Raw genomic sequence first — 17,012 nt, forward strand, 5'->3', positions numbered from 1 at the left:
GTACAGGTCTTTCACCTCCTTGATTACGTTTATTCCTAGGTATTTTATTCTTTTTACTGCCACTCTAAATGGGATTGTTTTCTTAGTTTCTCTTTCTATTCATTATTGGTATATGGAAATTTAACAAATTCCTGTATATTAATTTTGTATCCTGTGATTTTACTAAATCCATTTATCAGTTCTAATAGTTTTTTGTGTTTCTATATATAGCATCATGTCATCTGCAAATATTAAAAGTGGTGAAAAACTGAGAGCTTTTCCCCTAAGATCAGGAACAAGACAGGAGATTCACTCTCACTACTTTATTCAACACAGCACTAGAAGTCCTAGTGAAAGAAATAAAATATTTTTTTTTTTTAATTTTTTTTTTTTTCAACGTTTATTTATTTTTGGGACAGAGAGAGACAGAGCATGAACGGGGGAGGGGCAGAGAGAGAGGGAGACACAGAATCGGAAGCAGGCTCCAGGCTCTGAGCCATCAGCCCAGAGCCCGACGCGGGGCTCGAACTCACGGACCGCGAGATCGTGACCTGGCTGAAGTCGGACGCTTAACCGACTGCGCCACCCAGGCGCCCCAGAAATAAAATATTTTTAAGCAGTTTATTGCAGCACCCATAGGATGTGAACATGACAGCAATTGTAATGAGAAAAAAATAACAACAACAACAAAAAATAAATGAGAACCTTTGTGAATGTGTGGATTCATTTGCATATTAAGCACTGTAGAAAATATGTATATTTTAGATAGAGGTGTTCACAGTTAAAATTTAATTATAAATGAATTTGTAATTAAAATCATTGATCAGAGACCTTCAGTTTAAAAGTTGTGCAAAGAGGGGCACCTGGATGGCTCCTTCAGTTAAGTGTCCAACTTCGCCTCAGGTCATGATCTCATGGCTGGTGAGTTCAAGCCATGTGAGCCATGTGTCAGGCTCTGCTGATAGCTCAGAGCCTGGAGCCTGCTTTAGATTCTGTGTCTCCCTCTCTCTCTCTGCTCCTCCCCTGCTTGTAGTCTGTCTTTCTCTCTCTCTCTCAAAAATAAATAAAACATTAAAAGAAAAATTAAAGTTGCTCAAAGAAATGGGATCACAGAATCCTAATCGCTTAGTAGATAACATGGAGAATAATTATTATTTTTTAATGGCCAAATATTACCAAGCAACAACCAGTCTGAAACAAGGACTTTGTAAATTTTGAAAAGTGGCTGCCAAGAAATGAAGCTATATTCACAGTGTGTTGCTATCTGCTCTTAATCATGCATGGTGCTGCCCCCATGAAATGTTTCTAGGAAAGAAGTTGTATCTATTAAAACATGATAGATTTCACTGATATCTTCCAGTTTGGAGAGAAACTGACTTAAGGAATGAAAAAGGAAAACATGGCAAAATTTAAGAAGGAGCCTCTCCTAGATTACAACACCTTCTAGATTACATATGCAACTCCTGCATTTCCCTGTAGAACCTCTCTCTTCTGAGGCCTTGGTATCTTCCAAGGAATTGTGGAGTTAGGGAAATGAATTGGGGGGAAAAATGAGGCAAAGCAATTAACATCAAGACACAAAGTGTTTAATTTACAAAATTCAGTGATAAAAAGAAGTTCAGCATATGACATCTTAGGAAGAAAAAGCAATTTACCTGTATAGATGAAAACAATGGCTGAACTCATACTATTCTATTGCTAACAGCAATGTCTACAAAATCCTTAGGGAAACAAAGTTTGACTCGAAAATTGATAATTGAATTGTCATTCAGGTATAAATTTGAAAGAGCTTGATGAATAAAACTTCCAGAAAATACCATATAGTGATGGAATCCAGCAAACTGAAAAAACAATGAGTCAAAATAAAAAATGTGATGTGGGGAAGCGGGGGGGGGGGTTGGGGGAAAGGCAGGTGTTGAACACTAATTCGACTTAATGAAAAATGAGTAAGCAATTCAAAGAATAGAAAGCAAATAGTATAACCCCAATAAGTGATACATACTATAAGCAACCAAAATTAGGATGTAGGGGAAGAGAAGGTAAAAGGAAGTTGGAGGATGTTAAAATCTTTTTGTCATCATAGGAAATCTGTATGGCATAAATTGAAGCACATATTTAAAATAATATAAACATTTTGTCTCAATTTTATGATGGTTTTCATATTTGCTTTTCTTCACAGGGATCTCTTGACATGCAAAAAATATATATATCTAAAAGTTGAAATCTAGAATTCCCTTTGGTATCATTTCATGTTTTTCCTTCAAAATTATGTTAAAATTAAATTCAAATTTTCAGTTAAAGTGCTTTGTTTGCTTTTGAAAAGCAAAAATTGATTTGCAGGATTGTCTGAATTCTGAATGTTTGATATGGAGTACTTTTCTAAGTTAGAACATATATTTGCTGATGATAATATTATGTGCTATTAAGGCTCATTACACTTTGCTATGATAACAAAACTGATCTCAATAGACTAATTGGTGGGGGCATTTGTGCTGAGACTTGCATGTTAACGTAATGCATCTGTATCGATTTTCTGTTCTCTAGGTCAAGCTTTTTCAGGTGATTACCATGAATATTTTGGACTTCAAGTTGATGAAGATGCCTTGATTTATCTCATGTTGGCAAATCATTTGGTTCACACATTGTATCCCGATTCTATAACAGTAGCTGAGGTAAAGCCATAATGATCTCTACCCTCTGAACCCCTTTAATATAGAACATTTTGTTGGCATACAATATTTGAATGATTAATCTCATGTTGTCAATAATTGCATAACTGAAATTGGACCCTGACCGTAGTGCAGCTATCTTGTATGGGTGGCACATTATTTAGAATTCAGTGTTTTTCTATTAGGAGATAGTGTGCACTAATTACTTGTCATCATTCCATTGTTAAAAAAGAAAATGCCAATGGTTAGAAAGTAAAATATCCTAATCAGTGGACAGGTCCTTCCACCGTGAGACCTTCAGCAGAGAAAAGAATTGAATATTAATGTGTGTCTGCTTATTTATTTATTTTTTCATTCCTGGTTTAATCATTAGAGATGGCATGGATCGCTGCCTGCAAGCTTCTCTGAAGTCTCTCTTGTTCTGATGCGATTACCTTTCTTGTTTACGTTATTGCTCTTGGATTGCCAAATGTTCACTAGTTATTCATGATTACTGAAGGTTCATGATTAACTGTCCCAAAGCTGCACTGTAATGATATAATTCGGTATATGCATAATTGACAATTCCCCTCTTGGTGATAAATGTGATAAATTAAGAAGTTTGTTAAATGCTTATGCTAATTTAGATTTAGTTCTAAAATCCCTCTGGTTTTCTGAGTCCTCTTACTAGAAATTATTATTAAAATTGAATTTAGTATGTTAAAACTGTTCTGTAAAAAGTGTGGCAGTTGGCATATAAAAATAGCAAGAATATCGTTAGAAGAGTCAGAGTTCAGTTGTATTTTCACATTGTTGGCATTTAGTTCATGGGCATGAAATGTGGTAATGACAGCCTTCTTCCTGTGGTATTTATTATTTGTATAGACTTATTTCTATCCATGTCTTCTCAAAACCCCGATCTTCAACTAGGTGGAATGATTCCTTGTTTATCTCTGGATAGAGAACAGTTACCTTCTTTAGACATTTTGCCTTCTAAATATGTTCTAGGACCAGAGCAGTGGATCCTACATTTCTGGAATAAATTTTTATATAGAATTTTAAAACACGCAATTATAATACCATTTTGATTATCCTGTATTATTCCACACTCCCTACCTACTTAAATTCAGTCATATCTTACAAATCTTGCTAATACTTTATGCACTGAATATCTTTTAATGTCAGAGTGTATTTTAAACTTTTATTTTGTCTTTTATATAGTTTTATTTTATCTGTCAAACATCAAAAAAGTTTGTCGATTATGTTTATGGCAATTCAAAGCAGAGATAGTTTAAGTGAAAAATTACTATAAACAATTAATGACAGCACAAATCAAAATTGGGTACTGACGAAAAAGAAGCAATTATTTAATACATGAAATGTAAAATTGTTACATTGATCTCTCAGTTCATTTCAAGTAAAATAGTTTCATCATCTAGGGAGCCCTTGTCTGATTATCAGTGTTTCTACCAATGAAACTTTGAGACTTTAGTCTACTTTATATTACTTGGTTTTAGATTTTTTTTTAACAAGATGTGTCTTCAATTTATTCTGCTTAAATTGAAAACTACTTCAATTTCAGTACATCACTTTTCTGTCTAGTGGGAGTCTCTTCAAAATGTGAAATTGATCCTCATGAACTTTTTTTTTTTAAGAAAGGAATATGGTGTAACAAATAAGTAATGCAATTTATATAAAGTCCTATAGTAGAAATTTATATTTATTTACAATGACAGTTATTAAAATTGAAACCTTTTTTCCTAGAATATACCTACCATTTCCCATGGTTCTATTTGGTATATTAATTAAAAATATTTTTTTGATTGAGGTTTTCTCTCCCTTTGGCATAGTCATAAGTGATCCTTAAATATAAAAATAAAAACTATTTTAACTTTATTTGGAACACATAATCATTTTTATATTCTATGTTGGTAGGTATCAACTTTTTTATATTTAAAATATATTTATTTTAGTGACCTTTATGTTTACCTTTTTTTTTCTTTTTAAGATTTTTAAAAGGATAGTCATTAACTCTCCTCTTTCAAAAGAGAACTGCAAATATCTCATATATATTAATGGAGTAGCTTTCTAAGGATTCAGTTTTAGAAGTCAAGACCAAGTGGTGTCCAAATATTTTTCTTAGCAGATTCTATTTCCTATGAAAGTATTTCCTAAAACTACCTTTAGAGCAAATATAGAATGCACTTTAATGTTTCTTGAGAAAAAAAAAAATATCTTGATCTTTAATACCAGACTATCACCAGTCTTAGGAAAACTTAGTCTCATGAGAACTCTTCTGTGAAAGCATTTTTGTTTATAATTCCAGTGCCTAACACGAGTACCTGGTATTTAAAACATATACAGCCAATGTTTGTAAGGAATCAAGCTAAATACCTACTGTATCCGTGAAAATGTGACATATGTAATAGATACAACTTCTCTGAAAATGTTTTTTTTTCTATTAAGCATGCATCCTTTTCACTTTTTTCTCCTTTTACATTTATAACCTATGAAATATTAAGTAGAACTAAGATTTTATTGACAAATATTTCTTTTTCTTACAGATGTATTCCACTATGCACTATATTTAAGTGTATCTGTCTCCCATTAAAAAGCAATTAATAAAGTATTTTATAAGTCCAGAGAGATTATATATTTCTTTTTTCCACCTTTTCTGTGGGAAGAATTTGGGGATGGTGTTGTAGATGAAAAAGTATTTGAGTTAAATTTCAGAGAGTTCTGAGTGCATAATAGTCTTTTTAGAAAGTAAGGATAATAATACAAGGAAGAGTTTGTGCAGTGACATGCATAGAAAAGCTTGTGACAAGCACAGGGAAGAGTGAATATTTCAAAATGGATGATGTATTTAGTACTTGAAATATAATAGAAATTATGCTGGAAAGATGTAGGCTTCTCCCTTCTGCTTTCTGTGTACTTTAGTTAACAATTGTAACAACTATATGGCATTATCATTTCATGATAATAAGTGTGTATATGTTTATTTAGGTCTTACTTTATGAATCCCAAAGGTCAAATATTCTGCCTTATTTACCTTTAAATTCCTGACAGTGCCTTTATTCATTCACTCATCAAATTTTATTGAGTTCCTGCTTCATGCCAGTTACTCTCCTACTGCTCTGAATTCTTGGCATATATCAGTGAACAACAACAACACCTTTGCCCCATGGATCCTACATTCTAACAACACGTAAGGAGGCAGATAATCAAATAGGAAATTATTTTGTCAGTGTTTAAAGGATGATTGTTGAATTGAATCTTTAGCTTAAGAATTTGAGTGTTCGATTGTTGGCTATCGAAAGCCGTTGTTGGGCAGTAATAGCGGGCTGTCTCATAAGCTGTTGTTTTGGCAGCAGTTAGTGTGAAGGGAAACTGGAGATGGGAATTCCTTTTGGGAGCATAACGTTCTAAGCAAGGAGTAATGAAGATTAAATAAGAAGGATGATGGTTGTAGAAATGGAGCAAAGGAGAAGAATTGATTTCAAAGATATTGTAGAGTTAGAATTGCTAATACATGTCTCACGTGAGACCAGAGTTGCTATTATAATATATTTTACTACATCTGGTTCCTTATACCATCTTTTTTTTTTTTTAACTTCCCAATTATCAGTAATCTAGTGGTGGCATGACAGAGGAGGAAGATACTTTGTTGAAGTGCCTGCCATCTGACCCTATCATTGAGAAACATATCTTTAGAAATCCCTTCACTTGAGTGAGCTTCAGTTTCTGTGTCTTCTAGATGAAGGTCCACTAGATACCCTTTAGATCCATTTCAAGTGTGACTGACTGTAGTGAAAGCCATCTTATTGCTTCATTCTTAATATACTAAGTCTTCTATCTCATCAGAAGCTAGATGCTCACAAAATACGCTCCATGTCAGTACTTTATGCAGAGAGCAAGTACAGCAGATATATGCCACATGTATTTTTGTGTTTGAAAGCAAGAGCTAAGTGTTCATACAGTGGCTCAAAAGTAAGTCTAAGATACTATGTTTTAGCAATAATCGTTTTACTATTTTCTGTTCTCTTTGTCATACGAAGGAAAAGAAAAAAATGAAAAAAACGCCTCGTGAGATTGAAGTTGTCCTGCAGTGAAAAGAATTACACAAAAACTTAGTGGGAAATGAAATCTCCCATTATAGTTTTAACTACTTTTACAATTATGCTACCAAAACACTCCAAAAAGATATGCCTCTATGCTGTTTTTATTTATGGGGCTATTTATTTTATTTATTCTCTACTGTCAAAAGAATATTTCCTAAGAATTTGAACAATGTGAACTGATACTATTGATGACTCTGTTTTAGGATGTGTCAGGAATGCCAGCTCTCTGTTCTCCGATTTCCCAGGGAGGAGTCGGCTTTGACTATCGATTAGCTATGGCAATTCCAGATAAATGGATCCAGGTAAGATTTTATGCATTTTTTTCTCTAAAAATACTATGTATTTTGTTGGTTTATTTTTTAGCTCTTTGATTTATTTAACTTGTGATCATTAGTTATAAATGTTATAATCATTATAATTGAAGTATTAAAAAATTTTCTCATTAGTGTGTTGATTCTTATGCTTTTTAATAAGATGTTTCACAAACTTCTAAAAGTTCTAGTTTAAAGTATTCATACTTGTGTTATTTAGGCAAGGAGAAAATATTACTATAACGTGAGCTCTGTATGTGAAATTTTGCATTATCATTGCAGTTTTGTGAAACTTCAGTGCTCTCTGTATAAAACACATTCAACTTCATCAAGCATCCATTTCTGCCTGCAATTCATCAATGTAAAAGTTACTCCTTAATTCCCCTTACTTGCTTCATAGTATGTTTTTACCTCAGCAGATTTGGATTCATCCATTCCTTTATTTAACATTTAGAAATCCTTACCGTGTGCCAAGCACTAGGAATGCATAATTGTAGATGACACCTTGCACATTATTTGTAATAAAATTTTATTAAATTTTATTATAGTTAAGTAGCTTCAATTATATTTTGTTTTATTTAATATTTGCCTAAAAGACCATTGTTTTTATATAGACTCAGATTTGACATAGAACACTCTGAGTGGCTATGTCCCTGATGACAGGCTGAATATGCATAAGGAGTCAGCTTTGTATTTGTATCAAATAATCATATTTGTATCAAATAATCAGTTTTCTGATGAGCCCTTTAGTACACCGTGAACTGTAGATGTGTTTAACCTTGGATAGAAAAACCGTGGAGCCTGCTCTGAAGGAACTAATTATTGTAATCCTATCTTAACTTTCTTCCCTGTACTCTCCAGGCAATTTGTGCAATACACAACTGTGACATTAAATCTTTACCAACATAATTTTTGCTTCTCCATTTATAATGATTCCTAAACATTGTCAATCAAAAAAGCAAATGTTTTCCAGAGATGATTAGACTGAAAATCAAAGAAACAAATATGTATTCTAGCTTTAATACCTGGGAAAGTTGCTTTATATCTGTCATTTAAAAAAAAAAAATGGTGTGGTCTTCAATTTTCTCACCTTGGTCTAAAGGTCTTTACCCACCATCTTTTAGGATTTCCAATCTTCCATGCAGACTTTTTTCCCCTCACCAGTGCCAAGTATTACTTTTCTCACCTCCTACTGAAAAGCCTCCATCAGTTTTTGTGCAGATTTAAGAATATTTCAGGGGGTACATCAACCTAGAATTATTCCCATCACTCATAGCCCACAGTGGGTATTTCCTTCTCTTACCAATGATGACATTTTTAAAAAATATTTAATTTAATTTAATTTAATTTAATTTAATTTAATTTACAAAACATTTAGTACCTTGTATGCTCAAGGTACTGTACTAGTTAGTACCTCATACAAGTGGAAAAGTATACTGTCCTATGTTTAGGACCATCATGTCTTCTTAGATTGTGAATTGTCTAAAGGCAGATGTTATCTTCTGTTTTATGTAATTATTTAAAAATCTTTTTGCATCACCAAAGTGACAAGAGAAAGTTAAAATAATATTATAAAAAGCTCAGTGATATCCCCTACTTTTGTAATTTGTGCATTTAAAAAAATAATCTCATAAATGACTATTATTTCCTCAAAAGGTACACAGGAGTATTAATCCAAATGGTAGCTGTACTCAGAATATATGGCATTCATTGTTATTTCCCCATAGGGTCTGAGTTAAATCAGAATGCTAGATTTCATTCATGTTTTTGTTGTTCAAAAGCAAATTATTTCTACTTGTATTGTTCAAAATCAGTAGTTTGGAATACCACATTTAATCATATTTAATCATTTACTGAACAAATACTTGCCTATCTAAAATATGCCAAATTTGCTGCAATCCCTTTTATTTTATTTTATCATTTTTATTACCTACCTACCTTTTATTACCGTTTTATGTTAAATTGAGATAAGTGGTTAATTGAATTCATTCATTTATACATTAATTCCACCAAAAATTACTGAGCACTTTGTATTTTTATTATAGAAAGTTTTTTAATTGTCGATTCTCACACAGTTGTAAGAACAGTTGTGATACAGTGAGAAAACCAGTATTTTCAAGTGGTAACACCTTGCAAAATTATAGTGTACCACAACCAAGATACTGACATTGGTATAGTTAAGATATAAAATACTCCATCACCATAAAGTTCCTTCATGTTTTCCCAATCAGTTTTTAACCTGTGGCAACCACTAATCTGATCTCCATTTCTGTAATTTTTTTTTTCATTTCAAGAATCTGATATAAATGAAATCATACAATATTTAACCTTTTGGGATTGCCATTTTTCACGCAGCAAAATTCTCTGGAAATTCATATAGATTGTTGCACGTATCAGTAGTGCATTCCTTTTTATTGCTGAATAGTACTCCATAGTATGGATAGACCATACTTTGTTTGATCATTCACCCATTATAGACATCTGGATTGTTTCTGGATTGGGCTATTACAAATAAAGATGCTATAAACACTTGTGTACAGATTTTGTATGGTCATAAAATTTAATTACTCTAAGATAAATGACAAATAGTGCAATTACTAAATCATATAGTAGTTGGATGTTTAAGCAGATGGATATTTAATTTTTTAAGAAACTATGAAACTTGTCCAGAATAACTGTACCATTTTTCATGCTCATTGGGAATGTTGGAGAGATCCACTTTCTGTACATCCTTGCACCTGTTTTAGTCATTCTATAACAGATGTGTAGTGATATCTAACTGTGGTTTTAATTCGCATTTTCTTAGTGGCTTATGATGATGAACATCTTTCATGTGTGTAGTTGCCCTCTATGTATCCTCCTTGATAAAATGTCTATTCGTGTCTTTTGACCATTTTCTAATTAGATCATCTGTGTACTCTGGAGTTTTGAGAGTTCTTTATATAATCTAGATTAAACTCTTTTGTTGGATATGAAGTTGGCAAATGTTTTCTCCCAGTCTGTTGCTTAATCTTTTTATCCTTTTCATGTGGACTTTCACAGAGTAAAAGTTCTTTGTCTATAATAAATTTGATGAAGGCCAATTTATCATTTTTTTCTTACAGGGACCTTTTTTGGTATCAAGACTAAGAATTCTTTGACTCTCCTATATTTTCTATTAAACATTTTATACTTTTGCACTTGAAGTCCATGGCCCATTTTGAATTAATTTTTGTGCAACAAATGTGTAAGACCTAGTTCCTTATTTCAAGTTTCCATTTGATGTTGTTGTTGTGGATTTCCAGCTCTTCCAGCATGATTTCTTGAAAAGTCTATCCTTCCATTGAATTATCTTTGCACATTAGTCAAATTTAAGTGGGCATATTTGTGTAGGTCCATACATTAGTGTCAAATTGTTGCTGTACCTGATTACCACAACAATGTCTTCAAACAACACCAATTAGCCATTATATAGTTCTCAAAGTTCTTTAGGTCACAGATCTGAAATGGGTCTTACTAGGCTAAAATTAAGGTATTGACAAGGCTGCATTTCTTCTGGTGGTCTAGTTCCCTTGCCTTTTCTAAAGGCTTCTAGTTTTCTAAAAGCCACCTATACTCCTTGGCTCATAGCCCCTTCCTCCATCTTCAAAGCCAACAGAGTAGCATCTTCATATTTCTCTATTACTCTGACCACTCTTGCCTCCTTTTTACAAAGGTTCCTGGAATTATATTGGACCCATTCAAGTAATCCCAGATAATCTTCCCATCTCAATGTATTTATCACATTTCCAAAGTCCTTTTCCATGTAAGGGAACATATTCACAGGTTCTGGGCATTAGGATGTAAACAACCTATGGGTGACCATTATTCTGCCTAACACAGTCTGCTGTCTGGTGCCCAACAATTCACACTGAAATTATGAGACATGGATAAGCACTTCTGACTTCCATAGAACAAAAGTCAACAAAGGAAGATATGAACAGGCCTGAATCCCATTTCTTGTACCAAAATCTGCAGCAGTTTTGCTTTAGTTGCTGTGTAACAAATTTTCACAATCTTGATAACTTAAAACATTACTCACTTGCTACCTCATGGTTTCCTCAGAGGACATTTATCATATTTTACAAGGTTCCACCTCCACTTTAGGACTGCACAGAAATGTGAATATGGGGGAGCAAGAATTATGGGGACCGTCTTGGAATTCTGCATATCAGAGTACAGTTGACACTTTGGACAGATTAATGAGCCCATGCAGAAAAAGTGTATTGAGTAGAAGAAAGAGGCTATTTTTAGGAATAACTTTGAGGAGCATCAACTTTATAGGATAGGCAGAGGGGGAGCCTGCAGGATGCCTAGAGAGGTGGGAAAACAAAACAATCAAGAGTTTCAGTCTGGTAGACTAAGAAGAAAAGACATTCATGGGAAAGTATAGAGTCAGCACTCAACATGTACAGCAAATATTTGCCTAAGATAGAGAAAATATTACCTAAGAGTTAGTCATTTGCAGTCTTGGCAAGGTCATTTGCATCAAAATGCAGCAGAAACCAGATTGGAGACTGAAGTAGAGAGAGGTGTGTGGTCTGCTAAGATGGTAATTATTTCATGATAATTAGCCTTTAAACTTTCAAGTTGTTTTTTTTTCTTTAGTTGTCACTTTTTTAAAAGAATGGAACAAAACATTATTCCTGCTAAAATTTTCTTTATTCAAACCTAAAAATGTAGCAAGTATATCTCTCCCTTTTGAAAGTTACAGATATATTGCACAATAACACTTCACTATGGTCATTAATCAAGAGGTAGCGGTTGTTACGGGGGAAAAAAGTTGAAAAAATCCTAAAGTGCACTGATGAAACCATCTGCACAAAAGCAAACACACACACACACACACACATACACACCACATCACTGTCATTTGGACCGTCTGTATAAAATCTGCAATTTTAGTAAATGTTTAACCTAAGATATTTTTGCTATGTGGGTGCACTTGTATCTATATGTCAAATAATTTGGATTTGCGATGGATGCCCTCAGATAGTGATTTAAATAAAGTAAGAACTATAATGGTTTATTCAAATTATTTTCTCTCTTGTATTTAGCTACTTAAAGAGTTTAAAGATGAAGATTGGAATATGGGCAATATTGTATACACACTCACAAACAGACGCTACCTTGAAAAATGCATTGCTTATGCAGAGAGCCATGATCAGGTAAATGAATATGTGTATAAATTAATTGTGTCTCTCTCTGTATTTATTAACATATCTAATACAAAAATATCCAAATACAAATTTCTGAGGTTTAATACAGTTAATATAATTTATAGCTATCTTTATGTGAAAACTGCTCAGACTTAGAAAACATTTAAAAAATATTCTACAGATCTATAAATTCTAGCTTCAAAACGCAGTACTATTTTTACTCAGCAAAACTGTAATTAAAAAATTGTAAATGACAGTTGCAAGTGTTCTCCTACATGTTTTCCTTTGTTGTAACAAGAGGAATATTGGTTCTGATCCAGGTTAATTTTAATTTCAATTTTAGTTTTCCTTCTAGAGGTTTTCTTTTATGCCTTTTGACAAGCTTTCATCATTTTTTCCTGCAATCACTGAATTCTCTTGCTAAGTAATCACCCTGACCCCTGTTTCTCCGGCTTCAGCCCATCCTTTCTAACTCAGCCTGAGATATTTTCCAAAGAGCAAAGCTCATTTTGTCAACCCACATCTTTTGATTAGATCTTCTTATTCAAGACCACTCATATTCTGGCCCAAGCCAAAGTTTCCACCTTTATTCTCTGCTCAACTCTCCAAGCATTTTATTCTTCAGGACTATAAAATTCCCACCCATTCCTGACTAGGTCATCCTTGTTCCAATCAGGTACTTTCCCCACACACCTGAAAATGCCTAGTGTACCTGGGGAGCTCCTATGAAGCCCTCCTGCCCTGACTCTGATGTCATATTCTCCCTGAAGTCTTCATCTAGTTGTATGGGGAAAAATAGTGGCCTCATTCTCCATGCTTTCATCACATTTTAGGCAGAACATTTGTTTCCATTACCTTTATATATCCAGCCTTAGCACTGTGACTGCTCCTAGTAGTCGTTCAATAAACATAAGTAAAGGTAGGAACAAAGGCCATTTAGCTATTTAAAGCCATATTAATCCTCATAAACATAAACAACATGTATGCATTATAAAGGAGACAGTAAACATTTCTGAGATTATTTGCAGTATGTGCATCAAGGAAATTGAAGCTCAAACAATAATCTTGTTATTTTAGCAGAATTTGACCATTTAAGGTAAACAGGTAGATTTTCAGCTGTCTCCTTTAATTATTAAGAAACAGTTAAGTAGACCAGAGGTCAGCTACTAAAGCCCATGTACCAAGTTCTTCTTGCTGCCTGTTTTTGTAAAAGTCATTGATACATGGCCATACTGATTCACTTATGTATTGTCTGTGGCTGCTTTTGAGGCATAATGGTAGATTTAAGTGGTGGAGACTGAAAAAGTGGCCCCAGTGCCTAAAATATGTACTATGCAGTCTTTACAAAAAGTTTGCTGATTCATGATGTAAACGTATATTAAATTTTGTATCTTCCAAATCAGAGCAGTGCTTTCTTTTCAACTTAAATTGGCTGTAAAGCAGATCAAATCAATACCTACCAAAAAAAGGAGAACTAAAATTAAAAAAAAAATTAAAAAAAAAAAACCAGGTAATAATAAGTGTGGAGGAACTCTCACCAGATATATAATAATGAAAACTAAAATAAATGCATAAATTCTTTACATTGCAAACTCCTAGCAATTTTAACATATTTGAGCCCCCTAGATATATTTATTTTAGATAAATGAACGAAGGAGTAAATGAATGGGTTAAATAAATTAAGGATGCAACACCTACACTATTTTCGTAGTTTTACTCCCAAAATGTACAGAAAATTATGGATTTACCAAGAATTATTTCATACTTTAAAGATTGATGTAATTCTGCCCGGTATGACAATTGTCAGTAATGTACAAAAAGATGCAAGTTTTGTATCTCTTTCTAAAAGCAAAAATACATTGAATCTTAAATCTGATAAAATTATAAAGATGTGTATTTATAAGATGAATACTATAGAAAAATCGACATCCTGGTAAAAATCTAACCAGAATTTATCAAAATAATTTTGTAATATAATCATAACTTAAAGAAATAAACCCAGTCACACATAAGAATATAACAAAGCAATTTAAAACAAGTGAAAAGGACAAAATTGTTTAAGAACCAGTATTATCTATTAACTAACGTGTGTATCTTCTATGCGTTATCTTCAAACTGTTTTAGCGATGGAGCCTATTTTTGAACTAAGTTTGTACAGCGCTCTGAGTTGTATGTCTGATTGAAACTGCATTTTATTGGTACATGTATTAGTCTGCTAGGACTGCAATAACCGAATCCCACAGGACAGTATAAACAACAGACATGTGTTTCTCCCAGCTCTGGAAGTCCAAAATCAAGGTGTCCGCAGGTTTAGTTTTTCCCGAGGCCTCTCCCGGAGGCTTGCAGGTGGCCATCTTTCTGTTCCCACGTGGTCTTTCTTCTGTACACTTATCCCTGGTAACCCTTTCTCTTCATATGAGGACACCACTCATTGGGTTAGAGCCTCACTGTTATGACCTCATTTAATCTTGCTTACCTACCTCTTTATAGACCCTCTCTCCAAATATAGTCACATTGGAGGTTAAGACTTGAACATGAATTTGAGGACACAATTCAGTCTGTAACTATACACATTCCACTTCATATGTTTAGATTTAAAATATTTACCTTTGAGTCAGAGAACAAAGAGTCTACTTTGATAAAGTGAAATAATTTGAACTGGAGTAAGATAGACGACAATTACCATCTAATCAAACTTTCAGAATTCTTGTGCCAACAGCCATATTCTGAGCTAATTCTTTCTTGGCCCTCAAAATAAGGACAAGACTGACAGAATGAGTAGGTAGTCTTGAAACAGTATTTTAAAGAAAAATCATTTTAATCAAAATAGATTTGAGATTAAAATAGGTTTATAAGTAAAAATATTTTTCTAAAAATGAAAATTATTATAATAGGATAAGGAGATTACAGTTTATGCTCTATTGTATGTTTCATTATGAATTATTTTTGTCAGTAAAAAACATTTTGTGTTAGTTAGCCATTTTTAGCCATAAAATTTTTGATTAAGAGGCCTCTCTTCTACTCAGTACGTTTCTGAGTTACCTGCCCCATTTACCAACTGTTATATTTTCATATAAAACAAACTAATTTTGGGGCGCCTGGGTGGCTCAGTCGGTTAAGCGTCCGACTTCGGCTCAGGGCATGATCTCGTGGTCCGTGGGTTCGAGCCCCACGTCGGGCTCTGTGCTGACAGCTCAGAGCCTGGAGCCTGTTTCAGATTCTGTGTCTTCCTCTCTCTCTGACCCTCCCCTGTTCATGCTCTGTCTCTCTCTGTCTCAAAAATAAATAAAACGTTAAATTATTTTTTTAAAAAAAATAAAACTAATTTTAGATTAGATGGCAGATTCCATGAGAAAACAAATTTTACATTTTAAGAAAAAGCTGTCAACCCTCTGCTGATGGAGAATAGGGTCCATTTTAGTATATTTATGTACATATTTTATGTATATAAATACATATACATAAATATAAATATATAGAAATGATTTTTAAGAAAATCTTCCATTCTTTCAAAACAAATAAAATGGTAATGCAAACTATTTTTAAAGTTTATTTAGTATTCTCAACAATTATAATAAATGTTTATTCCAATTTCAGAAAACTCGAAGCATCAGTTCAGATATAACAAATATTTAAGTGGCTTATCCTGAGTTTTCACTAAGCTCTTTAAAAATAAAAACCAGTCCTGAAAATAGATGCGTTGATCTCTGACCAGCTCACATGATTATACCAGTTCACCTTCAGTGTAGAAAGCAACTATTGGAGGGGCGCCTGGGTGGCGCAGTCGGTTAAGCGTCCGACTTCAGCCAGGTCACGATCTCGCGGTCCGTGAGTTGGAGCCCCGCGTCAGGCTCTGGGCTGATGGCTCGGAGCCTGGAGCCTGTTTCCGATTCTGTGTCTCCCTCTCTCTCTGCCCCTCCCCCGTTCATGCTCTGTCTCTCTCTGTCCCAAAAATAAATAAAAAACGTTGAAAAAAAATTTTTTTTAAAAAATAAAATTAAAAAAAAAAAAAGAAAGCAACTATTGGAAAATACATGAAATTAATACTAATTCTAACACCCTCTCCTAGATGGTTTCCCATCCTGTGTAATCACGTGTTACTCTAGTGCAAATTAAAACTGCTTAGTACCTATTCTTTGCATTTATCTCAGTGACTTTTATTTCTATAGGCACTAGTTGGGGATAAGACACTGGCATTTTGGTTGATGGATGCTGAAATGTATACCAACATGAGTGTTCTGACCCCGTTTACTCCAGTTATTGATCGTGGAATACAGCTTCATAAAATGATTCGACTCATTACTCATGCTCTCGGTGGAGAAGGCTATCTCAATTTCATGGGTAAGTAGGAGTTGAACACATACCCCATCTGTGTTCAGAATGTTAACTAATATTACATATAACATAAATCACGTAGAATGTTTTGAATTGGCTGTTCGGATTTAAAATAAAAAATTACAACTTTATTTTTTTAATACACTGTCACATATAAACTGCAGAAATTAAATTACTGTATGATCATTGTTATACTAATATACAATACAAAAGTACAGCGATAGCTGGCACTTTATGTAATGGTTTGTCAACAAGTGGCGTGAACTATTTTTAAAGCTTAGTGTTATTATTCTGAATTTCATCATTTGAGTTTATTTTATTACTTTAGTGATCACACATATTGAACATAAGAAAGATATCATTGTCATATCATAACATATTCAGCTAAGATTATTGGTCTTTGAGGTAATTGTACACCAGCATGTTTCTATGGTAAATGTG

At 33.5% G+C, this 17,012-nt stretch overlaps 1 protein-coding gene across 1 annotated transcript in view; it reads left to right on the forward strand.

The window, feature by feature from the left end:
* GBE1 (1,4-alpha-glucan branching enzyme 1) overlaps nt 1–17,012 on the forward strand; it is a 276,566-nt gene that overhangs the window by 191,755 nt on the left and 67,799 nt on the right. Inside the window, exons 10-13 of the mRNA XM_030329746.2 lie at nt 2,524–2,651; nt 6,952–7,050; nt 12,135–12,245; nt 16,406–16,577. Of these exons, the coding sequence (XP_030185606.1) occupies nt 2,524–2,651; nt 6,952–7,050; nt 12,135–12,245; nt 16,406–16,577 (510 nt within the window). The remainder of the gene's footprint in view (nt 1–2,523; nt 2,652–6,951; nt 7,051–12,134; nt 12,246–16,405; nt 16,578–17,012) is intronic.

This window comes from Lynx canadensis, chromosome C2 (assembly GCF_007474595.2).
Source record: "Lynx canadensis isolate LIC74 chromosome C2, mLynCan4.pri.v2, whole genome shotgun sequence".
Taxonomy (NCBI): Eukaryota; Metazoa; Chordata; class Mammalia; order Carnivora; family Felidae; genus Lynx; species Lynx canadensis.